Below are 26,768 nucleotides of genomic sequence, written 5' to 3' on the forward strand. Positions count from 1 at the left end.
CCGGACAAGGACCTTGCAACCAACCTAAACACCATGCAAGGACCTTGCAACCCACCTGAACACCATACAAGGACCTTGCAACCGACCGAAACACCGTACAAGGACCTTGCAACCCACCCAAACACCGTACAAGGACCTTGCAACCCACCCAAACACCATACAAGGACCTTGCAACCCAACGTGATGTCATGCAATGACCTTGTAGCCCACCTAAAGACCATACAAGGACCTTGCAGCCCACCCAGATGCCTTGCAATGAGTTTACAACCCAGCAGGACACCATGCAATGACCTCACAACCCAACCCAACATCATGCAAGGACCTTGCAACCCACCTGAACACCATACAAGGACCTTGCAACCCACCTAAACACCCTACAAGGACCTTGCAACCCACCTGAACACCATACAAGGACCTTGCAACCCACCTAAACACCGTACAAGGACCTTGCAACCCACCTAAACACCATACAAGGACCTTGCAACCCACCTAAACACCCTACAAGGACCTTGCAACTCAGCAGGACACCATGCAACAACCTTGCAACCCAACCCAATGTCATGCAATGAGTTTGCAACCCACCTAAACACCATACAAGGACCTTGCAACCCACCCAGATGCCTTGCAGTGACCTTGCAACCCAGGAGGACACCATGCATCAGCCTTGCAACCCAACCCAACGTCATACAATGACCTTGCAACCCAACCCAACGTCATACAATGACCTTGCAACCCACCTAAACACCATACAAGGACCTCACAGCCCACCCAATGACCTTGCAGCTCAACTGTCACCTCATTCTCCCCTACCTTGAGCTTCTGGGGGTGCGCCTGGCTGAGGCTGAGGGTCATGTTGTAGACCTTCAAGGTGACCTCCTTGGTGTAGGAGACCACGCGGCTGCCCCGGTTGTTGTTCTCCACGGTGACGGCGAAGGGGACGAGGGTGGGATCTTCAGAGCAGAGGGCAGCCAACTGGTAGACGCAAGTGCCCATGAAGTCGTAGCGGCGCCCGTCGAAGGTGGTGTAGTGGGGGTCACCGGTGGCCACGCAGACGGAGCGGCTCTTGGCCACGCACCGCCGCACGCCCTTCACCACGGCGCACGTCTCGCCCAACTTGCAACCGGCTCCTTGGCACACCACCATGCCCAACTCCGCGTCACACCTGCACCAAGACCTGCAGGTCTCGTCGGCCCAGAACTCCTCACCGGGGCGGTAGTAGCGACCGTCGCGGGTGCAGCCGCAGCTGCCCACGGCCACGCACTGGCCACCGCTGAGGACGAAGCCCTCGTTGCAGGCGCAGGTCTCCACGCAGGGTTGGGTGCACGTGGTGGGAGCGTCCCGGTCGGTGCACGTGGCCGGGCAGGCGTCACCACAGGCTTCGTAGTGGCTGTTTTTGGGGCAGGAGAGCGCTGAGGGGGGAGGAGATGGGTCAGTTAGAGAGGGAGGGTGCATGTGGGTGTCGCAAAGTTCTCATGGTCTTCACGTGCGACCTCCCAGGGGTGGATCTTCCACCATGTTGCACTTTGCACCGCGACGTGATTTGGACAGACTGGAGAGCTGGGACCTCTGGGACCATCGAGTCCAACCATGGCCCTGACACCACCATGGCAACTAGACCAGGGCACTAAGTGCCACGTCCAGTCTTGTCTTGAACCCCTCCAGAGATGGTGACTCCACCACCTCCCTGGGCAGCCCCTTCCAATGGCTAATGACCCTTGCTGAGAAGAAATGCTTCCTGATGGCCAACCTGAACCTCCCCTGGCCAACCTTGACCCTACAACCTCCCTTCAGGTAGCTGTAGACTGCACTAAGGTCACCTCTGAGCCTCCTCTTCTCCAGGCTAAACACCCCCAGCTCCCTCAGCCGTTCCTCGTAGGTCAGACCCTCCAGACCCTTCCCCACCTTGGTCACCCTCCTCTGGACTCGCTCCAACACCTCAACATCTCTCTTGAAGTGCGGGGCCCAGAACTGGACACAGGATTCAAGGTGCGGCCTCACCAGTGCCGAGTACAGAGGGACCATCACTTCCCCAGACCGGCTGGCCACACTAGTCCTCATAGAGGCCAGGATGCCATTGGCCTTCTTGGCCACCTGGGCACACTGCCCAGGAGGAACCTAATGAAGTTCAACAAGAATTCAACGTGAGGAAGAACTTCACTGTGAGGGTTCCAGAGCCCTGGAACAGGCTCCCCAGAGAGGTTGTGGTGTCTCCTTCTCTGGAGGCTTCCAGGTCCCATCTGGATGCGTTCCTGTGTGACCTGCCCTGGATTGGTCCTGCTCTGGTAGGGCGGTTGGACTCGATGACCTCCAGAGGTCCCTTCCAACCCATGAGGTTCTATGGTTCTATGACCATCCCAGGGCTGAACATCCCCACGCAACGCTCTGGCACTGGACGTCCCCCGTGCAAACACCACCGCGTGCATCACCCCACGCTTAGACATTCCCCTTCTTCTCCAAAAAACCACCCACCACATCCACCGAGGAGGAAACCCCTTGCTTACGGCAACCCGACGGCGTCCTCCAGTCGTGCACCACGGCCCCGCGCTTCTTGCAGGTGGCCGCGTAAGCTTCCAGCACCTGGCAGAGGATCTGCTTCGCCCCGTTGCTCATGCACACGTCGTAGAGGCAGTTGCGGTAGAAATCTTGGGGCTTGACGACGTCATGGCAAGCCTTGAAGGGCCCTTGGAAGGTCTTCTTGATGAGGCCGCAGTACTGGTTGCCCCCGTACAGCTCCTTCTTCTCCTCCTCGCACACCGGGCAGGTGCCTTCACAATAATCCCAGCAAAACGGGTCGTCGTCTTCGGGGACCTTCCAGCCTTCGGCCCAGGCCACCACGGCGGCGAGGTCGGCGCCGCTCTGGGGGACGTCATCCTCGGCCTTGAGGTTGAAGTTGCCGCAGAGGCCGCAGGTATGTTTGTAGTAGCTGCTGGGGAGGTCGATGAGAAGACGCCAGATCCAGTCGTAAGTCACCCGGAGGCCAAAATCCGTCTCCAAGACGGCGCTGAGCCCGCTCTGGAAGACCTGGACCTTGCCGTCGTCCAGGGTCACCGGGAGGAGCGTCACCACCCCGTTCACCTGCGGGTTGAGGAGCAGCAGATGTGAGCGTGGGGCACCATGAAATCATAGATCATACAACCACAGACCGGTTTGGGTTGGGAGGGACCTTGAAGATCATCCAGTTCCAACCCATGGGCAGGGACACCTTCCACCAGACCAGGTTTGCTCCAAGCCCCATCCAACCTGGCCTTGAACCCTGCCAGGGAGGGGACAACCACAGCTTCTCTGGGCAACCTGGGCCAGGCTCTCACCACCCTCACAGCAAAGAATTTCTTCCTAAATTATATCTAAATCTCCTCTTTTTGGGTTTAAAACCATCTCCCTTCATCCCATCACTCCACGCCCTTGTCAAAAGTCCTTCTCCTGCTTTCCTGTAGCCCCTTCAGGCGCTGGAAGGTGCTAGAAGGTCTCCATGGAGCCTTCTCCAGGCTGACCAGCCCCAACTCTCTCAGCCTGTCTCCATAGCAGAGGTGTTCCAGCCCTCTGAGCATCTCCATACCCCTCCACTGGACTCTCTCCAGTAGCTCCTTATCTTTCTTGACCTTCACCATAAACCTTCTGGGGTGGGATGTCCCACACGCTTTGAGGTTTCTTGGAGACCTCCTGCAGCTGCTTCTGGTGGGTTTTGGCTACCCCAAGGAGCAGAAACCAACCTCAGGTGGCCTCACGCAAGATGTTGTGGCATAACCCAACATTTATCATTAATCCACATTCCACTTTGATTGATTTACCCAAAAATAATGGTGGCCCTGACAGAGCAGGAAGAGATGTTGACCATGATGGAGAAGATGGATGAAGAAGGAGGTGAGGAAGATACAGATGAAAAAAAAGAGGTGGGGAAAGGTCAATTTTCCCTCCATTTTAGGCCAACTCACCCTGACTTTGCCCACTTCCCTCCGGTGGATGGAGACATGGTGGCCATAGACCTTGATGTTGACCAAACTCACGTAAGAGACGGATTTCACCCCACCACGGATGTCGTTCTTGGCCTCCACCTTGAAGGGCACCAAGCTGGTGTCATTCCCGCAGGATTCGGCCATGGTGTAGGTGCAGGTGCCTTGGAAGTCGAAATCGAGCCCGTCGAAGGTGTGGTAGTGGGGGTCACCCCAAGCCCAGCAGGTAGCAACCAGGGATGGGACACACTTGGTTTGACCATCCTTCAACTTGCACCTCTCCTTGGGCCGGCACCGAAGGGCTTTGCAAGGGTCTGGAAGGAGAAGAAACCATGGGAGAAACCATGGGAGATGTCCTGGTGAGGGGCACGTCCCACGTCACCATGCAAACCAAGCGTCCTCACCAGTGTTGAGGTCCCACCAAGTGTCCTCTGCTCCCCCTTGGGCTTTGGCAGGAGATTGGAAGCTCTGAGATGTAAATCAGAGCGCAACAATCCATCGCCAACCCCAAATGTCCCCTTTTCAGCCACCATTGCTTGGAAAAGCAACAAGATTGGGTCCATCATCACCCAAGATGACACCTGTCCTTCAAGAAGGTGCCACCATGGTTCAAACAGGACATCTGGGTGGATGCAAAGCCAAGAGGTGGCTTTTCTGAGGCGCTTTGCTCCTCCAAAACCCTCCCACCGCATCCCTGACCCTCTTGGGGTTGGAGATGGGCTCTGTGGCCTCCATCTCCCCTTGCCAGAGGGAGTCCACCTCAGCCAGACCAAACATCTAGACCAGCCCCAGGATCTCCTCTGGCTGCAACATCCCTTTTTTTTTGTCTTTTCCACCCAACCAACCCCAATTTTTCCTCACTTTGGTTGACGCAACCCAAGACCCCGTCGCGGATTTCACAGCTTTCGTCGTCGGTGCAGCTGTGGCCGTTGCAAGTCAAGCCCTTGCCGGGGACACACGTGCAACGCTGCTGGCACTTGTCCTTCAAGACCGACTCGTGGGGCTGCGGGGCGAGAGGTGGCCATGAGAAGAGCATAAAAACGTGGAGAAGGGGGAAAAAAATACCATAGAATCATCATGGAATGGTTTGGGTTGGAAGGGACCTTGAAGATCATCCAGATCCAACCCGTGGGCAGGGACACCTTCCACCAGACCAGGTTGCTCCAAGCCCCATCCAACCTGGCCTTGAACACTGCCAGGGAGGGGGCAGCCATAGCTTCTCTGGGCAACCTGGGCCAGGGTCTCACCACCGTCACAGGAGGTAAATTTTTACCTAAACCCACCCAAACGTCCCCAAACTCCGGAAATTATTACCTTGTAGTATCTCCCGTCCACGAAGCATCCACATCCATCCTCAGGAACGCAGCCGTACCCGTCAAAGACAAACCCTTCATCACACTGGCAGCCTTCGACGCAGGTTTTGGGACATATGGAGGCATCTACAAGCCCCGTGCAACTGTTGACGCAGAGGTTGGTGCAGAGCGAGTAGTTGCTCTTGGTGGGGCACTTGAGAGCTGGAAGGACAAGGATGATCATCCCAAGATTGAACGTTGGGTGGAAGAGCGGTGCCAGCCCAGGGTTGTACCCCAGGGAGGTGGTAGAGCCCAAATGGTGATGGAAACACAACCCGTTGGTGCTTGGTCTTGGGGACAAGTGGGAGAAGCCAACACAAAGACCAACAAGGTGGTTTTCTCGGCGTTGGCTCTTCCCGTTTGCCCCCAAGGTCAACGAGACTTCACCCCGTTGGCACCCGTGTTGGCCTTCTCCGTTTTCACCCAATACCAGCAAAAATTGGGTGCTTCTCTTGGCTCTTCCTACTTGCCCAAAAGGCCAACAAAAATCCACCTGGGTGGCCCTTCGTTGGCTTCTCTTGCCCAAACATGGATGAAACCACACCTGGTTGGCGCTTGCGTTGCCTTATTTATCCCCCACCCCCTTGCGTTGGCTTGTCCCAGGTGCAACTATTTCGGTGTCATCATCATCCCCCCCAACCCTGGGCCACCACCCATCATCATCCTCTCCACCCCAACCCAACAGCACCATTTGCATCGAGGGTGGTCATCACAGACACCCGGCCCCAACACCTCTTAGAAATTAATTACAAAGCCCCGCCTACTTTTCAATTAACCCCAACAAGATGCGACTTCTCGTCCAGGGAGGACATTTCCCACCCACAACCTCCACTTACGGCAGAAGGATGGTGTTCTCCAAGCCTCAATGGCGACGCCGGCGTCTTGGCAAGCGGTGGCGTAGCTCTGGAGGCTCTGGCAGAGGACACGGGTGTCCCCTCCAGCCAGGCAAAGGTCATGGAGGCAGGCTTGGAGATACAGGGTTGGGTTGATGAGGGGGTGGCAGGAGGCAAAGGGGCCCTTTGGGGCCGTGAGGAGGCCGCAGTAGTTGGGTTTTTGGAGGACCTCCTTCTTCTTCTCCGTGCAGACGGGACAGTCGTCCTTGGGGCAGTCATCACTGCAAGACACATCAGGCGTCTTCCAGGCAGAGCCAAAGGCCAACGCGTTGGGCGCCCGTTGGCCATTGGGGAGGAGGAAATCATCGTTGCGTTGCCCATTGTAGTTGCCACAGAGGCCACAAAGGTGGCCCTGGTAGCTCTGCGGGACCGTGACCGCCACGTGGTGGAGGAGGTCATAGCGTATGACGAGGCCGAAGTCAGTTTGGAGCAGGACGCCCATCCCGTGTTGGTGTACCTGGACTCGTCCCTTGCTCAGGATGGCCGGGAGGTGGTGGGATATGGAGTCCACCTGGGACAGGGAGAGAGAAATCCTCCAGTGAGCCTCAAGGATGCTCCAAGGAGAAGGCTTGAGCATGGCTTTGTCTTGGAGATAAGGCTGAGGTCTCCCCTCCATCAAGGAGAAACAATTTTGGGGCTCCCATGTTGGCAACCGAAAAGATGTGGACCACAAAACATGGCCTCCCTGTGACCACACAGCTCGTGCTTCACACCAGAGTCAACATGAGGCTGTAGACTTGGATGCCACCATGTTTGCACCCTAAAAGAGGTGGACAACCACACGTGGACCTACCACGACTGTGTCCTTCATGGCCAAGTCAACATGAGCCCATAGACTTGGACACCACCATGTTTGCGCCCTAAAAGAGGTGGACAACCACACGTGGACCTACCACGACTGTGTCCTTCATGGCCAAGTCAACATGAGCCCATAGACTTTGTCACCACCATGTTTGCCCCCAGAAAGAAGTGGACCACAAAGTGCCACCTTACCGTGACAGCTCCCCTCTTGCCTCGCGTCAAGGTCAACGTCAACCCGTAGACTTCAACGGACAACGCTCGGATGCCGGAGACCTTCTTCTTCTGCCGGGCGACCTTCTCGATTTTCACCACAAATGGTTGGACATTGTCACCGGCGCAGGTCTTCGTGAGGGTGTAAGAGCAAGCGCCCGAGATGTTGAAAGCCATCCCATCAAAGGAGACGTAGTTGCGGTCACCGGTGGCCACGCAGGCCTTGAGCGTGGCAGGTGGACATTGGAAGACGCCATCGATGACTTCTCCTTCGCCGCCTCCAGGGCAAGACTTTTGGCAGCTCACAGTGCCACCAACCTGGCACTGACATTTCTCCTGCTTGGTGGGGAAGAAGGTCTCGTCCACCTTGTAGTAGAAGCCCTCATGGAAGCATTGGCACTTGGACAGGGGGACGCACTTGTGGCCGCTGAGGACGAAGCCTTCGTTGCACGCGCAGCCCTCCCGGCACCTCTCCGAGCACTTCATCGGGGTGTAGATGGCGCCACAGGTCTGGCTGCAGCCCTGGGAGCAGATCTCGTAGTGGCTGTTTGGAGGACACGAAAGACCTACCACCAGACGAGAAGGTTCGTTAGGAGCAGGGAAATGACACGTAATTAGGTTGTGTCTGCTGATGAGGTTCACCAGATGAACCTAATTCACTAATTTTTTTAGCCAATTACTCCATGGCTGAGTCATCTCTTCCTCACTGTGAAGATGATGAAGGAAGAGGTGTCCACAAGGGACATCTCAACCCTTCTGAGGTTTCCACCCCCTGAACCACCTGGTTTCCCCCATCATTCTCCAGAGAAACAAGGATGTTCCCCCCTCAAGCTCCAACGTTGGGTCTCCAATCAACTTCCAGGGCAGGTGGATGATGGGACCTACCTAGACTTCGGGTAAACAGAGATGATGGGACCTACGTAGACTTTGTCACCACCATGTTTGCACCCTAAAAGAGGTGGACAACCACACGTGGACCTACCATGACTGTGTCCTTCATGGCCAAGTCAACATGAGCCCATAGACATTGTCACCACCATGTTTGCACCCTAAAAGAGGTGGACAACCACACGTGGACCTACCATGACTGTGTCCTTCATGGCCAAGTCAACATGAGCCCATAGACGTTGTCACCACCATGTTTGCACCCTAAAAGAGGTGGACAACCACACGTGGACCTACCATGACTGTGTCCTTCATGGCCAAGTCAACATGAGCCCATAGACGTTGTCACCACCATGTTTGCACCCAGAAAGAGGTGGACCACAAAGTACCGCCTTTGGGTAAACAGAGATGATGGGACCTACCTAGACTTTGGGTAAACAGATGATGGGACCTACCTAGACTTTGGGTGGGATAAACCACCACTAAGCGAGATGATTCCCACCTCAAAGTTGTCCCAACGTGGGTGTGGTCCAGGATTCAGGGTCCCTTGGACAGTTGTGACCTCTCATGAGCAAAAACCCACCAATTTGTCCAACTTACTGCAGAAATCGTCCGTCCTCCACGTCCCAACGGTGACACCAGCGGCCTGGCAGGCAGCGGTGTAGCGGGCGATGACCAGGCACATGGCGTCCTCCTGGTCCGAGAAGAGGCAAAAATCCCGCACGCAGTTCTGGAAGTATCTCTCGGCGTCTACGTGGTCATGGCAACCTCCAAAAGGTCCATTCGCTTGTAGGATGACCCCACAACCCGCCTTGAAGACCTTGTGGTGCTGTAGAGCCGCCATCATGGCAGGACATTCCACCTGCGACAGCTCCACGCAGCCAGGGATGTCGGTCACCTTCCAGCTGAGCCCGAAGGTGTCTGGGTTTGACGTCACTTGGCCGTTCTTCATCATCATCTCGTCGCCCACGTCGCCGTTGTAGTTGCCACAGAGGCCACACAGGGTGTTGGCGTAAGTGCTGGGCGCCGACACGGTGACTTGGCCTTGCCAGTCGTAGGTGATGGTGAGGCCAAAGTCTGTCTCTATCACCGCGTCCTGTCCACCTCTGTAGATGGAGATCTTCCCGTCTCCGTGCTGGTATGGTAGGTTGACCAACTGGTCATCAATCTGGGGACAAATCAAGAAGAAAAGACATAAAATTTGGTGCCCAACAGTAAAAGTCACCAGCCAAAGAACCCAACTGACGTAGAAGAAGACTCCTCAGATCTAATCATCTGCCCCAAATCCAGATGCCCACCAGCTTTGAGGTGCTTGAAGCTCCACGGCTTCTCACACCCATCCAGATGCCCACCAGCTTTGAGGTGCTTGAAGCTCCACGGCTTCCATCACCCATATCCAGATGCCCACCAGCTTTGAGGTGCTTGAAGCTCCACGGCTTCTCTCACCCATCCAGATGCCCACCAGCTTTGAGGTGCTTGAAGCTCCACAGCTTCTATCACCCATCCAGATGCCCACCAGCTTTGAGGTGCTTGAAGCTCCACGGCTTCCATCACCCATCCAGATGCCCACCAGCTTTGAGGTGCTTGAAGCTCCACAGCTTCCATCACCCACACAGATGCCCACCAGCTTTGAGGTGCTTGAAGCTCCACGGCTTCTCTCACCCATCCAGATGCCCACCAGCTTTGAGGTGCTTGAAGCTCCACGGCTTCTACCACCCACCAACCTCCATCTTCAGGTGGAGAACCTCATATTTAGGCAATTAAATCTCATCTTGATTAACGTGGGGCAAAGAGACCAGGTAGCTCTGGATCTCGGTGGCATGGTTGGAGAAGAATACTCAACACATTAAAAAATAGAGGAGAGAGGGTGGAGGAGAAGACATGGGTCAAGGAGGTTGGGGTGAGGAGCAGAAGGTGAAGAACATGGCGATTAGATAAAGAAACCTTTGGTGAACCCACCATGATTTTGCCGGGGTGCTCCTGGCTGATCCCAATGGTTTTCTCGTAGACTTTGACCATCACGCGAGCGATGGAGGCCAGAAGCTCATCGTTGTGGCGGCCGTTCTGCACCAGCACCTGGAAGTCCACCAAACCTTGGCTCTCCTTGCACAACCCAACCAACTGGTACATGCACGTGCCCTGGAAGGTGAACTTCCCACCATCAAAGGTCTCGTAGTAGGTGGCACCAGCCGCCGCGCAGGTCCCGTAGCTCTTGGGGTAGCAACCCTGGATGCCCTCCTCCACCCGGCATTCTTCTCCGTCGCGGCAGGTGGCCCGGCGGCACACGGCCCTCCGGGACTCCCCATCGCAGACGCAACGTTGGGTGCAGGTGGTGTCCCCCCAAAACTCCTCGTGGAGGCCATGGAGGAGGCCCTCGAAGACGCAGCCGCACTCGGCCTGAGGGATGCACTTGTTGGCGTCCAACACGAAGCCCTGGTGGCACTGGCAGGTCTCCACGCAGGTGGAGGCGTCGCAGTTGGTGGGCACCGCAGCGTCGTTGCAGGTGGTGGGACAGGCGGGGCCGCACGTGGTGTAGTTGCTGTTCTCCGGGCAGGTGAGAGCTGTTGGAAGGAGGGGACACCATGGTCATGGTGGTGATGGGGCACCATGGTCGTGGTGGGGATGGGGCACCATGGTCGTGGTGGGGATGGGGCACCATGGTTGTGATGGGGATGGGACACTACAGTTGTGATGGGGCACCATGGTTGTGATGGGGATGGGACACCATGGTTGTGGTGGTGATGGGGCACCATGGTCGTGATGGGGATGGGGCACCATGGTTGTGGTGGGGATGGGGCACCATGGTTGGGATGGGGATGGGGCACCATGGTCGTGATGGGGATGGGGCACTATGGTTGGGATGGGGATGGGACACCATGGTTGTGATGGGGATGGGGCACCATGGTTGGGATGGGGATGGGGCACCATGGTTGTGATGGGGATGGGGCACCATGGTTGGGATGGGGATGGGGCACCATGGTCGTGATGGGGATGGGGCACCATGGTTGTGGTGGGGATGGGGCACCATGGTTGTCGTGAGGATGGGGCACCATGGTTGGGATGGGGATGGGGCACCATGGTCGTGATGGGGATGGGGCACTATGGTTGGGATGGGGATGGGACACCATGGTTGTGGTGAGGATGGGGCACCATGGTTGTGATGGGGATGGGGCACCATGGTTGTGGTGGGGATGGGGCACCATGGTTGTGGTGGGGATGGGGCACCATGGTTGTTGGGAGTCTCCATGGATTCCCTGGACCTTCTGCATGGGTTTTGAGGAGTCTCCATGGACTCCCTGGACCTTCTGCATGGGTTTTGGGGAGTCTCCATGGACTCCCTGGACCTTCTGCATGGGTTTTGGGAGTCTCCATGGACTCCCTGGACCTTCTGCATGGGTTTTGGGGAGTCTCCATGGACTCCCTGGACCTTCTGCATGGGTTTTGGGAGTCTCCATGGACTCCCTGGACCTTCTGCATGGGTTTTTGGGAGTCTCCATGGACTCCCTGGACCTTCTGCATGGGTTTTTGGGAGACCAAGACCAAGGCTGAGGATTTTCTGTCAACGAGGAGCTACTCACGACAACGTGCCAGCGTCCTCCAGTCAGCAACGGTGACTCCCTCCTCCTGGCAGTCATCTGCGTAGGCTTTGAGGGCCTGGCACAGCATGAGGTGGAGCCCATCGTTCAGGCACAGGTCGTAGACACAGTTCTTCAGGTAGACGTCGGGGTCGATGGTGGCGTGGCACCTCTCGAAGGGCCCCAGGCGTTGGGTGAGCAACCCGCACGACGTCTCCACCTTGTACTTGGCCGCTTTGTCCCATGGACAACGTCCGCAGGCCCCGCTGCAGGTGTCCAAGCAGCGGTGGCTCTCGCTGGCCACCTTCCAGGCCTGGCCCAGCTCCACGGCGTCCTGCGCCAGGTTGCCATCGGGCATGAGGGAGTCATCGCGGGGGTCGCCGTTGTTGTTGCCGCACATCCCGCACACTTTGCCGGAGAACGTGCCGGGGAGCTTCACCACCACGTGGTCATCCCAGTTGTAGAGGACCTCCAGCTTGAAGTCCGTTTGGACCAGCACGGACCTGCCCTTCTGCTGCAGGCGGAGCTTCCCGTCAGCGAGGGATATGGGGAGGCGGGAGCGGTGGTTGTTCACCTGGAGGAGGCAACAAAAGCGTGAAGAACCATCAAATAACATCAAAATGGGGTAAAAAATGGAGTTTGTGGAGCTTTGAGGTGTCTTCTCGCAAGAGATGATGGTGCAGCAGCGTCATGGACTCATGGAATCATAGAATCATCTAGAATCACAGACTCAACCAGGTTGGAAGAGCCCTTTGGGATCATCAAGTCCAACCATGGCCCTGACACCACCATGGCAACTAGACCAGGGCACTAAGTGCCATGGCCAGTCTTGTCTTCAACCCCTCCAGAGATGGTGACTCCACCACCTCCCTGGGCAGCCCCTTCCAATGTCTAATGACCCTTGCTCAGAAGAAATGCTTGGAAAGGAGCTTTTGGTTGGGAAGAACCTTGAAGACCATCAAGTCATGTTGCCATGGTGGTGTCAGGGCCATGGTTGGACTCGATGAGCCCAGAGGGCTCTTCCAACCTCAGTGATTCTGTAAGTCCAACCATAACCCAACACTGCCAAGGCCACCACTACCCCATGTCCCTCAGCACCACATCTCCACAGGTTTTGAATCCCTCCAGAGATGGTGACTCCACCACCTCCCTGAGCCCCTTCCAACATCTAATGACCCTTCCTGAGAAGAAAGGTTGGAGAAGACCCATAAGGTCATCATCAAAGATATTGGTTTGGATTTGATGATCATTTTTCTCGCCTACCCTCACAATCCCGTCCTCGGCCCTGACCACCACGACGGTAACGTCGTAGACGCGGACGGTCACGGAGCCCACGTAGGAGACTTTCGGGTTGCCCCTGTGCTCGTTTTTGGCCTCCACACTGAAGACGGGCAGGGTGGGGTCCAGATCGCAGGTCTTGGTCAAGGTGTAGGTGCACGTGCCCATGAAGTCGAAGGTCTTCCCATCAAAGGTTTTGTAGTGGGGTTCGCCGGTGGCCCAGCAGGTCGAGATGATTCCTTGGATGCACGTTGGTTGTCCATCCACCACCTCGCACCTCTCCTGGCAGCCCAGGTCTTCGCAGGAAGGCGGAGCAGAAGCTGCAGAGAAAGGGACAAAACAACCATGGATGGGCAACCATGGAGAAGACCTGGCCGTTGGCAAGGTGCAACCACGCGTGGGCCCTACTTACGCGTGGCGCAAAGGCCGGTGAAGCCGTAACCGGCGTAACTCTGGAAGCCAATGACCAGGAGCCCGAAGGGTGTCCGCTGGTGCTCGGCGCTCTGGATCTCCGCCGGCTTCCTCATGGTGACCATGGCCCAGGAGAAGTCCGTGCCGGGAATCGCTTGCCACGATATGGTCCTGTCTGTCTTCTGGTTGAGGGTGGTGGCGCTGGCGTCGGCGCTACGGGCTACGAGGACCACGTGGTTCTGGTAGCCGTCCACGCTGATGACGCGGTAGGACGTGCAGTAGGTGGAGATGGGTGGGATGTTGAGTAGAAGCGGGTCTTGCTTGTAGGCCCCGGTGAAGAAGTAAACCACTTGGATGGCGGCCGGAGCGCTCACGTAAAGAGGAGAACGTTGGTTGACCTCAAACTTGCGGACCTCGCCGGCCGCCATGTCCTCGGTGGTGGCCACATCACCCCTGTTGTAGGTGATGGCCGTCTTCTGGGCCGCCACGACGTAGGCGAAGTCGCTGTTGCTCTGCGAGGGGTTGGGGGGCACGACGTAAGTTCTCCCCCACTCGGCCACGGGCAGGAGCTGCTCCACCACGTAGTCGCAGCCCGTGTGGATCTTCACGCAGGTGTGTCCGCTGAAGACCGCCACGGGGTTGTCCGACGTGATCTTGGTGCCGGACAAGTCGTCGCTACTTTGGAGTTGGAAGCTGTGGTAGGGGCTCAAGAGGATGCGGAGGGTGGAACCGGGGGAGTAGGTCCTCTCCTTGTAACGAAACTTGCCCTTGACCTTGATGGCAACGGTGGCCGACGTCTTCCCAGCCACCACAACGAACTCCTTCAAACCTTCTTCCCTGGCGTCTTCTGGCGTCACCACGTAGTACTCGTTGCCCAACTTCTCCACGGGCAAAACGGTGGTGCCACCTACGGTGTAGCTTTTGGAGCTGAAGGCCACCACGGAGACCTCCTTGTTGGCCTCGATCAAGATGGCTTTATCCGAAAGCCACGTGCCCGCGAGCTCCATGGCACCGGGGACGCGCAGAGAAACCGTCTCGTCCCTCCCGAGGGTGACGGTGTTGGTGAAGCTGCCACCACGCACCGTCACCACCACCTTGGTGGAGTTGGAGTAGGCCGTGAAGAGGAGGAGGAGGTCGCCCTGGGAGCCTTCGGCGTCGTTCTGCAGGAAGACGGTGAAGAACTCCTTGCCGCGGAAGGTTGCGGTGGAAAGAGCTGGAAAAAGTAGAGAAAAAGGGGATTTTTGGGGGGGTTTTATCGTAGAAATTTCAATAAAAATTTGTAAAAATTTGAAATTTTGGGAATAAAAGTTTCTTGTAGAAAGTCTCAAAGAAGAAAAATGGGGAAAAAAAGCTTTTTTGGTGTAAAAATTGCAATAAAAAATGTAGATTTTAGGGTTTTGGGTGGTTTTATCGCAGAAATTGCAATAAAAATGGCTGAAAATTCGAAATTTTGGGAATAAAAGTTTCTTGTAGAAAGTCTTGAAGGAGAAAAATGGGGAAAAAAAGCTTTTTTTCTGTAAAAATTGCAATAAAAAATGTAGATTTTGGGGTTTTGGGGGGTTTTATAGCAGAAATCGCAATAAAAATGGCTGAAAATTCGAAATTTTGGGAATAAAAGTTTCTTGTAGAAAGTCTCGAAGAAGAAAAATGGGGGAAAAAAGGTTTTATGCTGTAAAAATTGCAATAAAAAATGTGGATTTTGGGGTTTTGGGTGGTTTTATTGCAGAAATTGCAATAAAAATTGCTAAAAATTCGAAATTTTGGGAATAAAAGTTTCTTGTAGAAAGTCTCGAAGAAGAAAAATGGGGGAAAAAAGGTTTTATGCTGTAAAAATTGCAATAAAAAATGTGGATTTTGGGGTTTTGGGTGGTTTTATAGCAGAAATCGCAATAAAATTTGCTGAAAATTCGAAATTTTGGGAATAAAAGTTTCTTGTAGAAAGTCTTGAAGGAGAAAAATGGGGAAAAAAAGCTTTTTTGATGTAGAAATTGCAATAAAAAATGTAGATTTTGGGGGTTTTGGGGGGTTTTATAGCAGAAATCGCAATAAAAATTGCTGAAAATTCAAAATTTTGGGAATAAAAGTTTCTTGTAGAAAGTCTCAAAGAAGAAAAATGGGGGAAAAAAGCTTTTTTGCTGTAAAAATTGCAATAAAAAATGTAGATTTTGGGGTTTTTGGGGTTTTATTGCAGAAATCGCAATAAAAATTTGTAAAAATTTGAAATTTAGGGAATAAAAGTTTCTTGTAGAAAGTCTTGAAGAAGAAAAATGGGGAATAAAATTTTTTTTCTGTAGAAATTGCAATAAAAAATGTAGATTTTGGGTTTTTTTAAATGGGATTTTGTAGTATTTATAGAAATTGTAGTAGAAAATCCTGAGAAAAATGGAAATAAATCTTATTTTTTTGCTGAAATTTGCTGTAAAAAGTCTAAAAAAATTAAGGGATTTTTTTTGTTGTTGTTTTTTGAGGGAAAGAAAAATAAGAGTCGTTTGCTGGGGGGAAAAAAATGGGGAATATGGGATTTTGGGGGAAAAAAAATGATTAATTTTAAATTAATTGATTAATTTTAGGCGAAAATAAAACAGGTTTTAAGGGTTTTTGGCTAAAAACTCCTCGGCAGTGAGGGGTTTTCTTTAAAAAAATAGTTAAAAAATGTAATAAGGGGTTTAAAAAAATAATTTTATTTATTTTTTAAAGAAAAAACACCCCCAGGTTTGCGATTGTTTCCTAAATAAATAAAAAAAATAAATATTTCTTCTTAAAAAATACAGGTAACAAGGGTTTTTTCTGGAAGAAATTTAAAAAAACCCAATAAGGACTTTTTCCCCCCCTAAAAGAAGCTCCCTGTGTATAAGGGCTATTTTTTGGGGGAAAAAACACCCCAAACAGGTAATAATTATATTTTTTTAACCTCAAAAAAAATCTAAAGAAATAGGAAATATTTTTTTTCTTTAAAAAATGAGGAAAAAAGGGGTTTTTTTTTCTTTTTCCTGGGAAAAAATCACCCCAAACAGGTAATAATTATTTTTTTAACCTCGAAAAAAACCTAAACAAATAGAAAATATTATTTTTTTCTTTAAAAAATGAGGAAAAAAGGGTTTTTCTTTCTTTTTCCTGGAAAAAATCACCCCAAACAGGTAATAATTATATTTTTTAACCTCAAAAAAAAATCTAAATAAATAGGAAATATTTTTTTTTCTTTAAAAAATGAGTTTTTCTTTATTTTTTCCCAAAAAAATCAAAGGTGATAAGAGCTTTTTGATGGAAAAAATTAAAATATAAGGACTTTTTGGTGAAAAAAATATCAGGAAATAAGAGATTTTGGGTGAAAAAACCACTTTTTGCTGAGGGAAAATGAGGGAAAAAGGGAAATTTTTCTGAAAAAAAACCACAAAAAATAGGGAAAAAATGATTTTTTTATGTAGTAAAATGCCATAAAATGACCCAAAAATGTGGGAAATTAAAGATTTTTTGGGGGAAAGGGGATGTCACTCACCGCAGAAGAGACTCAGCCACGCCGGGAGCCCCCACGTCCTGCCCGGCGCCATCGCTGGAAAAAAAAGGTAAAAAATATGAAAATGGACATTTTTGGGGGAAAAATGTCATGTGGGGGTGAGGAGAAGCCCAGAAGGGGACTCAGGGGGCTCCAGCATCTCCTCGTGGCCCAAAATTGGCCCAAAAACCTTCTTCTACCCCATGGAAACCTCATGCAACCATCTCCAAACCCCTTCGTGATGCCACCTCGGCCAAGCCAACCATCTCCAAACCCCTTCCTGATGCCACCTCGGCCAAGCCAACCATCTCCAAACCCCTTCCTGATGCCACCTCGCCCAAGCCAACCATCTCCAAACCCCTTCCTGATGCCACCTCATCCAAACCCCTCCTTGATGCCACCTTGTCCAAGCCAACCATCTCCAAACCCCTTCCTGATGCCAGCTCATCCAAACCCCTCCCTGATGCCACCTCGGCCAAGCCAACCATCTCCAAACCCCTTCCTGATGCCACCTCGGCCAAGCCAACCATCTCCAAACCCCTTCCTGATGCCACCTCATCCAAACCCCTTCCTGATGCCACCTCGGCCAAACCCCTTCCTGATGCCACCTCGGCCAAGCCAACCATCTCCAAACCCCTTCCTGATGCCACCTCGGCCAAGCCAACCACCTCCAAACCCCTTCCTGATGCCACCTCGGCCAAGCCAACCATCTCCAAACCCCTTCCTGATGCCACCTCGGCCAAACCCCTTCCTGATGCCACCTCATCCAAGCCAATGATCTCCAAACCCCTTCCTGATGCCACCTCATCCAAACCCCTTCCTGGTGCCACCTCGGCCAAGCCAACCATCTCCAAACCCCTTCCTGATGCCACCTCGGCCAAGCCAACCATCTCCAAACCCCTTCCTGATGCCACCTCGGCCAAGCCAACCATCTCCAAACCCCTTCCTGATGCCACCTCATCCAAACCCCTTCCTGATGCCACCTCGGCCAAACCCCTTCCTGATGCCACCTCGGCCAAGCCAACCATCTCCAAACCCCTTCCTGATGCCACCTCGTCCAAACCCCTTCCTGATGCCACCTCGGCCAAGCCAACCATCTCCAAACCCCTTCCTGATGCCACCTCGGCCAAGCCAACCATCTCCAAACCCCTTCCTGATGCCACCTCGTCCAAACCCCTTCCTGATGCCACCTCGGCCAAGCCAACCATCTCCAAACCCCTTCCTGATGCCACCTCGGCCAAGCCAACCATCTCCAAACCCCTTCCTGATGCCACCTCGGCCAAGCCAACCATCTCCAAATCCCTTCCTGATGCCACCTCATCCAAACCCCTTCCTGATGCCACCTCGGCCAAGCCAACCATCTCCAAAACCCTTCCTGATGCCACCTCGGCCAAGCCAACCATCTCCAAACCCCTTCCTGATGCCACCTCGTCCAAACCCCTTCCTGATGCCACCTCGGCCAAGCCAACCATCTCCAAACCCCTTCCTGATGCCACCTCGGCCAAGCCAACCATCTCCAAATCCCTTCCTGATGCCACCTCGTCCAAACCCCTCCCTGATGCCACCTCGGCCAAGCCAACCATCTCCAAAACCCTTCCTGATGCCACCTCGGCCAAGTCAATCATCTCCAAACCCCTTCCTGATGCCACCTCGGCCAAACCCCTTCCTGATGCCACCTCGGTCAAGCCAACCATCTCCAAACCCCTTCCTGATGCCACCTTGGCCAAGCCAACCATCTCCAAACCCCTTCCTGATGCCACCTCATCCAAACCCCTTCCTGATGCCACCTCGGCCAAGCCAACCATCTCCAAACCCCTTCCTGATGCCACCTCGGCCAAACCCCTTCCTGATGCCACCTCGGCCAAGCCAACCATCTCCAAACCCCTTCCTGATGCCACCTCGGCCAAGCCAACCATCTCCAAACCCCTTCCTGATGCCACCTCGGCCAAACCCCTTCCTGATGCCACCTCGGCCAAGCCAACCATCTCCAAACCCCTTCCTGATGCCACCTCGGCCAAGCCAACCATCTCCAAACCCCTTCCTGATGCCACCTCGGCCAAACCCCTTCCTGATGCCACCTCGGCCAAGCCAACCATCTCCAAACCCCTTCCTGATGCCACCTCGGCCAAGCCAACCATCTCCAAACCCCTTCCTGATGCCACCTCGTCCAAACCCCTCCCTGATGCCACCTCGGCCAAGCCAACCATCTCCAAAACCCTTCCTGATGCCACCTCGGCCAAGCCAAACATCTCCAAACCCCTTCCTGATGCCACCTCGTCCAAACCCCTTCCTGATGCCACCTCGGTCAAGCCAACCATCTCCAAACCCCTTCCTGATGCCAACTTGGCCAAGCCAACCATCTCCAAACCCCTTCCTGATGCCACCTCATCCAAACCCCTTCCTGATGCCACCTCGGCCAAGCCAACCATCTCCAAACCCCTTCCTGATGCCACCTCGGCCAAACCCCTTCCTGATGCCACCTCGGCCAAGCCAACCATCTCCAAACCCCTTCCTGATGCCACCTCGGCCAAGCCAACCATCTCCAAACCCCTTCCTGATGCCACCTCGGCCAAGCCAACCATCTCCAAACCCCTTCCTGATGCCACCTCGGCCAAGCCAACCATCTCCAAACCCCTTCCTGATGCCACCTCGGCCAAGCCAACCATCTCCAAACCCCTTCCTGATGCCACCTCGGCCAAGCCAACCATCTCCAAACCCCTTCCTGATGCCACCTCCATGACACTTCCTCCTCTTGCCATCTTGGTAACCTTCCCCAGAGCACCCCCCCAAGGACGAAACCCCCTCCAGATCACCCAAATTTGGGTCAAACAGCAGGGACAACCTTCCCACCACCTGGATGTTCTCAGAGCTGCTGGTGCCCCCACCATCGCTCAACATCTGTCGGTGATGGGTGCAGGACCCACAGAGAACCTTGTGATGGGTGCAGGACCCACAGACGACGTTGCGATGGGTGCAGGACCCATAGGAGATGTTGCAATGGGTGTAGGACCCATAGAGGACATTGTGATGGGTGCAGGACCCAAAGGGGATCTTGCAATGGGTGCAGGACCCACACGAGATGTTGTGATGGGTGTAGGACCCATAGAGGACATTGCGATGGGTGCAGGACCCACAGGAGACGTTGTGATGGGTGCAGGACCCACAAGAGACCCATCGCGATGGGTGCAGGACCCATAGGAGATGTTGCGATGGGTGCAGGACCCATAGAGGACATTACTATGGGTGCAGGACCCACAGCGGACGTTGTGATGGGTGCAGGACCCACAGAGAACCTTGTGATGGGTGCAGGACCCACAGGGGACGTTGAGATGGGTGCAGGACCCACAGGGGACGTTGAGATGGGTGCAGGCCCACAGACGACGTTGCGATGGGTGCAGGACCCATAGGAGATGTTGCAATGGGTGTAGGACCCATAGAGGACATTGTGATGGGTGCAGGACCCAAAGGGGATCTTGCAATGGGTGCAGGACCCACACGAGATGTTGTGATGGGTGTAGGACCCATAGAGGACATTGCGATGGGTGCAGGACCCACAGGAGATGTTGTGATGGGTGCAGGACCCACAAGGGACCCATCGCGATGGGTGCAGGACCCATAGGAGATGTTGCGATGGGTGCAGGACCCATAGAGGACATTACTATGGGTGCAGGACCCACAGCGGACGTTGTGATGGGTGCAGGACCCACAGAGAACCTTGTGATGGGTGCAGGACCCACAGGGGACGTTGAGATGGGTGCAGGACCCACAGGGGACGTTGAGATGGGTGTAGGACCCACAGGAGATGTTGAGATGGGTGCAGGACCCACAGGAGATGTTGAGATGGGTGCAGGACCCACAGGGGACATTGAGATGGGTGTAGGACCCACAGGAGATGTTGAGATGGGTGCAGGACCCACATGGGACCCATCACGATGGGTGCAGAACCCACAGGGGATGTTGTGATGGGTGCAGGACCCACAGAGAAACTTGTGATGGGTGCAGAACCCACAGGGGACGTTGAGATGGGTGCAGGACCCACAGGAGACATTGCTATGGGTGTAGGACCCACAGGAGATGTTGAGATGGGTGCAGGACCCATGTAGGGCATTGTTATGGGTCCAGGACCCACAGAGAACCTTGTGATGGGTGCAGGACCCACAGGGCACGTTGCAATGGGTGTAGGACCCACAGGGGATGTTGCAATGGGTGCAGGACCCACGGGGGACATTGTGATGGGTGCAGGACCCATAGAGGACATTGCTATGGGTGCAGGACCCACAAGGGACATAGCGATGGGTGCAGGACCCACAGGGAACCCATTGCGATGGGTGCAGGACCCATAGGAGATGTTGCAATGGGTGTAGGACCCACAGGGGATGTTGAGATGGGTGCAGGACCCCCAAGGGACCCATCGCGATGGGGGCAGGACCCACAAGGGATGTTGCAATGGGTGTAGGACCCATAGAGGACATTGCTATGGGTGCAGGACCCACAGAGAACCCTGTGATGGGTGCAGGACCCACAGGAGATGTTGCAATGGGAGCAGGACCCATAGAGGACATTGCTATGGGTGCAGGACCCACAGAGAACCTTGTGATGGGTGCAGGACCCACAGGGCACGTTGCAATGGGTGCAGGACCCACAGGGGACGTTGAGATGGGTGTAGGACCCACAGGAGACGTTGCAATGGGTGCAGGACCCACAAGGGCCCCACCGCGATGGGTGCAGGACCCACAGGAGACGTTGCAATGGGTGCAGGACCCACAAGGGCCCCACCGCGATGGGTGCAGGACCCATAGGAGATGTTGCAATGGGTGTAGGACCCACAAGGGATATTGCAATGGGTGCAGGACCCATAGGAGATGTTGCAATGGGTGTAGGACCCACAAGGGATATTGCAATGGGTGCAGGACCCACAGGGGATGTTGTGATGGGTGCAGGACCCATAGAGGACATAGCGATGGGTGCAGGACCCACAAGGGACCCATCTTGATGGGTGCAGGACCCACAGGAGATGTTGCAATGGGTGTAGGACCCATAGAGGACATTGTGATGGGTGCAGGACCCACAAGGGACGTTGCGATGGGTGCAGGACCCACAGGGAACCCACCATGATGGGTGCAGGACCCATAGGAGATATTGAGATGGGTGCAGGACCCACAGGGGACGTTGTGATGGGTGCAGGACCCACAGGGGACATTGCAATGGGTGTAGGACCCACAGAGAACATTGCTATGGGTGCAGGACCCACAGGGGACCCACCACGATGGGTGCAGGACCCACAGGGGACACAAAATTCCCTTAATTAGATCTTTTTAGAGTTAATTGACCCCTCCCGGGTCTCCTGCTGGGTGGGTGAAGGCATCTCTGACACCTTCTTCCCCTCAGGTGGGACAACCACGACCTCACGCCCCAAAGGATGAGGAAAAATAGGAGAAAACGAGGAAAAACAGAAGAAAAAAGGGCCAATAAGACCCGAGCCCACTCACCGCCCGGCTCGTCTCCACCTCAGCGTCTCCCTCCGCTCGCCCCGGCGCCCATGGACACGTGAGGACGGGTGGTTGGAGAAGAAAAAAGTGCAGTTTTGGGTCCCAAAACCTTCCCTTTTTATAAGCAGATGGAGCTTATCTGCGTTGTCCTGGTCATCTCCTCGCAGAGGTCCCGGTGGGAGGAGGAGGAGAAGGAGTTGGCACGGAAAAGGGTTGATTTCAGCAGAAAAGGGGATGTGGCAGCAGCCGTCACGGTCCAAGGAGGTCCAGGAGGTCACGTTGCGAAAGGGCCTCCAGAGTTCCTGGGAACTGGAGCTTCTCGTGGAGGAGGTGGGGCCTGGACGTGACAAGGAGCAGCTGGTGACCTTCACCTGCAAGTTCCTTGGAAACTTCTGGTGAGGACGTGGCGGTGGGGGGAGGACCCACAGAGGACGTTGTGGTGGGTGCAGGACCCACAGGGGACGTTGTGATGGGTGCAGGACCCACAGGAGATGCTGTGATGGGTGCAGGACCCACATGGGACCCATCACGATGGGTGCAGAACCCACAGGGGACGTTGTGATGGGTGCAGGACCCACAGAGAACCCTGTGATGGGTGCAGGACCCACAGAGAACCTTGTGGTGGGTGCAGGACCCACAGAGAACTTGTGATGGGTGCAGGACCCACAGGAGACATTGTGATGGGTGCAGGACCCACAGGGGACGTTGAGATGGGTGCAGGACCCACAGAGAACCTTGTGGTGGGTGCAGGACCCACAGGGAACCCTGTGATGGGTGCAGGACCCACAGGGGACGTTGTGATGGGTGCAGGACCCACAGAGAACCTTGTGATGGGTGCAGGACCCACAGGGAACCCTGTGATGGGTGCAGGACCCACAAGGGACGTTGTGATGGGTGCAGGACCCACATGGGACCCATCACGATGGGTGCAGGACCCACAGGGGACGTTGTGATGGGTGCAGGACCCACAGAGAACCTTGTGATGGGTGCAGGACCCACAGGAGACGTTGTGAGGGGTGCAGGACCCACAGAAGACATTCCAATGGGTGCAGGACCCATGTAGGACATTGCTATGGGTCCAGGACCCACAGGGGTCCCACCACGATGGGTGCAGGCCCCACAGCCACCCCCACCGACACCATTCCTCCACCATCCCAACCCCCTTCCCACCAACCAACCCCCTCCACAACGTCCCCAGCTGCACCCACCACGAGCCCCCCCGAAGAAGTTCATGGACCTTCTGCAAACGCGGCACATTTTTGCCCCCATGACCCGCCCAAAGTTCGTTACCTCCAAGGGCGGGGGGGGGGGGTTAATTTGCATGTTTATCTTTAAGATTAATTAGCCAAACCCCTTGACGGGACTTCCCGAGAACCTCCGGGTCACCCCACATCTGCCGCCGCCTCCTTGCCAAGACCTTCTCGGAGCTCCAGCAAACATGAGGAGGAGCCAAATGTTCTGCAGAGCTTCTGCAGGGGGGGGGGGGACAACCCACCGCGGCGTCTTGAGAAGGAGAAAATTGGCCGATTCCGACGTATTTATGGTGGTTTTTTATTTTTTTAGGGTTTTTTTTTGCTTCATAAAAGGGGCAGGAGGAGCCCAAAACCCAACTTTTGAGGGGTTGAGCTCACGTTGGTGCCTCTTTTCTCCTCTCCTGGCCCTTCCCTGGTGGAATCAGGACAGCGACGCAACGAGGTAAGAGATTTTCTCCCCTCCTTAAATCCCCTTTCCTTAAAACTCCTTAAATTACATCATTTTCCCTTAAAATTACCCAAATCGGGGCGAAACGCTCCCAAAATTACCCAAATCGGTGCAAAAAAATGAGGTTTGTGCTCCAGATGTTGAGTTTCTTCTGCAAAATCCAGCTGCTCCTCAAAAAATCCCGGTCACATCATCCACCTTCCACCCTGCCTCAGTTTCTCTTTTATTTTTGGGTAGGAAAACACTTAAATTAGTTTTTTTTTAACCAAAACCTTCAAATTTACACCTAAATTTACTCCAGCGACTGATTCTTCTCGAGAGGGTCCAAGTTGGCTTCAACCCCCACGTTGAGGCAACGCGGGATGAGGAAAGGGTTAAAACACACCCAAAAAAACCTGTTTTTCCGCATTTTTCGCTCCAAAATTTAAATAAATCAACTTTCCTCACCCAAACGCTTCCAAAAATGACCCAAATCATTTATTTTGGGTTAAAAAACGCCAAAAAGAGCCCGATTGGTGGTTTAACGACAAAAGTTTTCCCTCCGGCGCGTCGTTGAGTTGCTTCATCTCTTGGTTGATGAATTTTTTTGGAGTTTTAACCAATTTTTAGCATTTTGTAGGAGGTGGGATGAAGTTCTCCGTCGCTTTCCTCCTCCTGATGATGGGTAGGTTGAAAGTTAATTAATAAAAATTAAATTAAATTAAATTAAATTAAATTAAATTTAAAAAATAATTAAATTAAACATCTCCATGGTTACTCCAGGGTTAATTTTTTTGTCTTCTCCAGGAGCTGTGGTGGGCGTCCAACCCCCGCGAGAAAAAGGTGGGTGTCGGCGTCGCGTTTGCCTTAATTCACACTATTTCCACCCAAAACGGGGGTGTTTCTGGGAGCAGAAGAAGTCAACCCCCCCGTTGAACATCAGGAAGGCCAAACCTGGTGGATTTCACCCCAAAATACCTGAGGTTGGGGTGGGTTTGGGGAGAAGGTCCTCCACCATCTCAACCCACACCCAAACCTGGTGGATCTCACCCCAAAATACCTGAGGTTGGGGTGGGGTTGGGGAGAGGGTCCTCCACCACCTCAACCCACGCCCAAACCTGGTGGATCTCACCCCAAAATACCTGAGGTTGGGGTGGGTTTGGGGAGAGGGTCCTCCACCACCTCAACCACCCAAACCTCGTGGATTTCACCCCAAAATACCTGAGGTTGGGGTGGGTTTGGGGAGAGGGTCCTCCACCACCTCAACCCACCACCTCAACGGCCCAAACCTGGTGGATATCACCCCAAAATACCTGAGGTTGGGGCGGGTTTGGGGGAGAAGGTCCTCCACCACCTCAATCCACCACCTCAACCACCCAAACCTGGTGGATTTCACCCCAAAATACCTGAGGTTGGGGTGGGGTTGGGGAGAGGGTCCTCCACCACCTCAACCCACCACCTCAACCGCCCAAACCTGGTGGATTTCACCCCAAAATACCTGAGGTTTGGGGAGAGGGTCCTCCACCATCTCAACCCACCACCTCAACCCACGCCCAAACCTGGTGGATTTCACCCCAAAATACCTGAGGTTGGGGTGGGGTTGGGGAGAGGGTCCTCCACCACCTCAACCCACCACCTCAACTGCCCAAATCTGGTGGATTTCACCCCAAAATACCTGAGGTTGGGGTGGGTTTGGGGAGAGGGTCCTCCACCATCTCAACCCACACCCAAACCTGGTGGATTTCACCCCAAAATATCTGAGGTTTGGGGAGAGGGTCCTCCACCACCTCAACCCACCACCTCAACCGCCCAAACCTGGTGGATTTCACCCCAAAATACCTGAGGTTGGGGTGGGTTTGGGGAGAGGGTCCTCCACCACCTCAACCCACGCCCATCCTGGTGGATTTCACCCCAAAATACCTGAGGTTGGGGTGGGTTTGGGGAGAGGGTCCTCCACCACCTCAACCCACCACCTCAACGGCCCAAACCTGGTGGATTTCACCCCAAAATACCTGAGGTTGGGGTGGGGTTGGGGAGAGGGTCCTCCACCACCTCAACCCACCACCTCAACCGCCCAAACCTGGTGGATTTCACCCCAAAATACCTGAGGTTGGGGTGGGGTTGGGGAGAGGGTCCTCCACCACCTCAACCCATGCCCAAACATGGTGGATTTCACCCCAAAATACCTGAGGTTGGGGTGGGGTTGGGGAGAGGGTCCTCCACCACCTCAACCCACCACCTCAACCGCCCAAACCTGGGGGATTTCACCCCAAAATACCTGAGGTTGGGGTGGGTTTGGGGAGAGGGTCCTCCACCACCTCAACCCATGCCCAAACCTGGTGGATTTCACCCCAAAATACCTGAGGTTGGGGTGGGGTTGGGGAGAGGGTCCTCCACCACCTCAATCCACCACCTCAATGGCCCAAACCTGGTGGATTTCACCCCAAAATACCTGAGGTTGGGGTGGGGTTGGGGAGAGGGTCCTCCACCACCTCAACCACCCAAACCTGGTGGATTTCACCCCAAAATACCTGAGGTTGGGAGGGGTTTGGGAGAGGGTCCTCCACCACCTCAACCCACCACCTCAACCGTCCAAACCTGGTGGATTTCACCCCAAAATACCTGAGGTTTGGGGAGAGGGTCCTCCACCACCTCAACCCACCACCTCAACTGCCCAAACCTGGTGGATTTCACCCCAAAATACCTGAGGTTTGGGTGGGTTTGGGGAGAGGGTCCTCCACCATCTCAACC

The 26,768-nt window shown here is 54.2% G+C and overlaps 2 protein-coding genes across 2 annotated transcripts in view; one reads left to right on the forward strand and one right to left on the reverse strand.

Annotated features, from left to right (window-relative positions):
• LOC137677433 (IgGFc-binding protein-like) overlaps positions 1 to 26,768 on the reverse strand; it is a 72,622-nt gene that overhangs the window by 16,043 nt on the left and 29,811 nt on the right. The window contains exons 4-17 of the mRNA XM_068424737.1: positions 22,338 to 22,674; positions 16,852 to 16,905; positions 13,357 to 14,568; positions 12,930 to 13,264; positions 11,670 to 12,240; positions 10,051 to 10,652; positions 8,692 to 9,259; positions 7,189 to 7,772; positions 6,139 to 6,706; positions 5,265 to 5,464; positions 4,812 to 4,953; positions 3,933 to 4,264; positions 2,502 to 3,075; positions 811 to 1,409 (exon numbers count right to left, since the gene is read on the reverse strand). Of these exons, the coding sequence (XP_068280838.1) occupies positions 811 to 1,409; positions 2,502 to 3,075; positions 3,933 to 4,264; positions 4,812 to 4,953; positions 5,265 to 5,464; positions 6,139 to 6,706; positions 7,189 to 7,772; positions 8,692 to 9,259; positions 10,051 to 10,652; positions 11,670 to 12,240; positions 12,930 to 13,264; positions 13,357 to 14,568; positions 16,852 to 16,903 (6,339 nt within the window). The 5' untranslated portion in view covers positions 16,904 to 16,905; positions 22,338 to 22,674. The remainder of the gene's footprint in view (positions 1 to 810; positions 1,410 to 2,501; positions 3,076 to 3,932; positions 4,265 to 4,811; positions 4,954 to 5,264; positions 5,465 to 6,138; positions 6,707 to 7,188; positions 7,773 to 8,691; positions 9,260 to 10,050; positions 10,653 to 11,669; positions 12,241 to 12,929; positions 13,265 to 13,356; positions 14,569 to 16,851; positions 16,906 to 22,337; positions 22,675 to 26,768) is intronic.
• The window catches only part of LOC137677434 (IgGFc-binding protein-like), a 30,247-nt gene continuing 27,253 nt past the window's right edge, over positions 23,775 to 26,768 (forward strand). Inside the window, exons 1-3 of the mRNA XM_068424738.1 lie at positions 23,775 to 24,032; positions 24,648 to 24,702; positions 24,825 to 24,860. Coding sequence (XP_068280839.1) covers positions 24,666 to 24,702; positions 24,825 to 24,860 — 73 coding nt within the window. The 5' untranslated portion in view covers positions 23,775 to 24,032; positions 24,648 to 24,665. The remainder of the gene's footprint in view (positions 24,033 to 24,647; positions 24,703 to 24,824; positions 24,861 to 26,768) is intronic.

The sequence above is a fragment of the Nyctibius grandis genome, unplaced genomic scaffold (assembly GCF_013368605.1).
Source record: "Nyctibius grandis isolate bNycGra1 unplaced genomic scaffold, bNycGra1.pri scaffold_59_arrow_ctg1, whole genome shotgun sequence".
In the NCBI taxonomy this organism is placed as follows: Eukaryota; Metazoa; Chordata; class Aves; order Nyctibiiformes; family Nyctibiidae; genus Nyctibius; species Nyctibius grandis.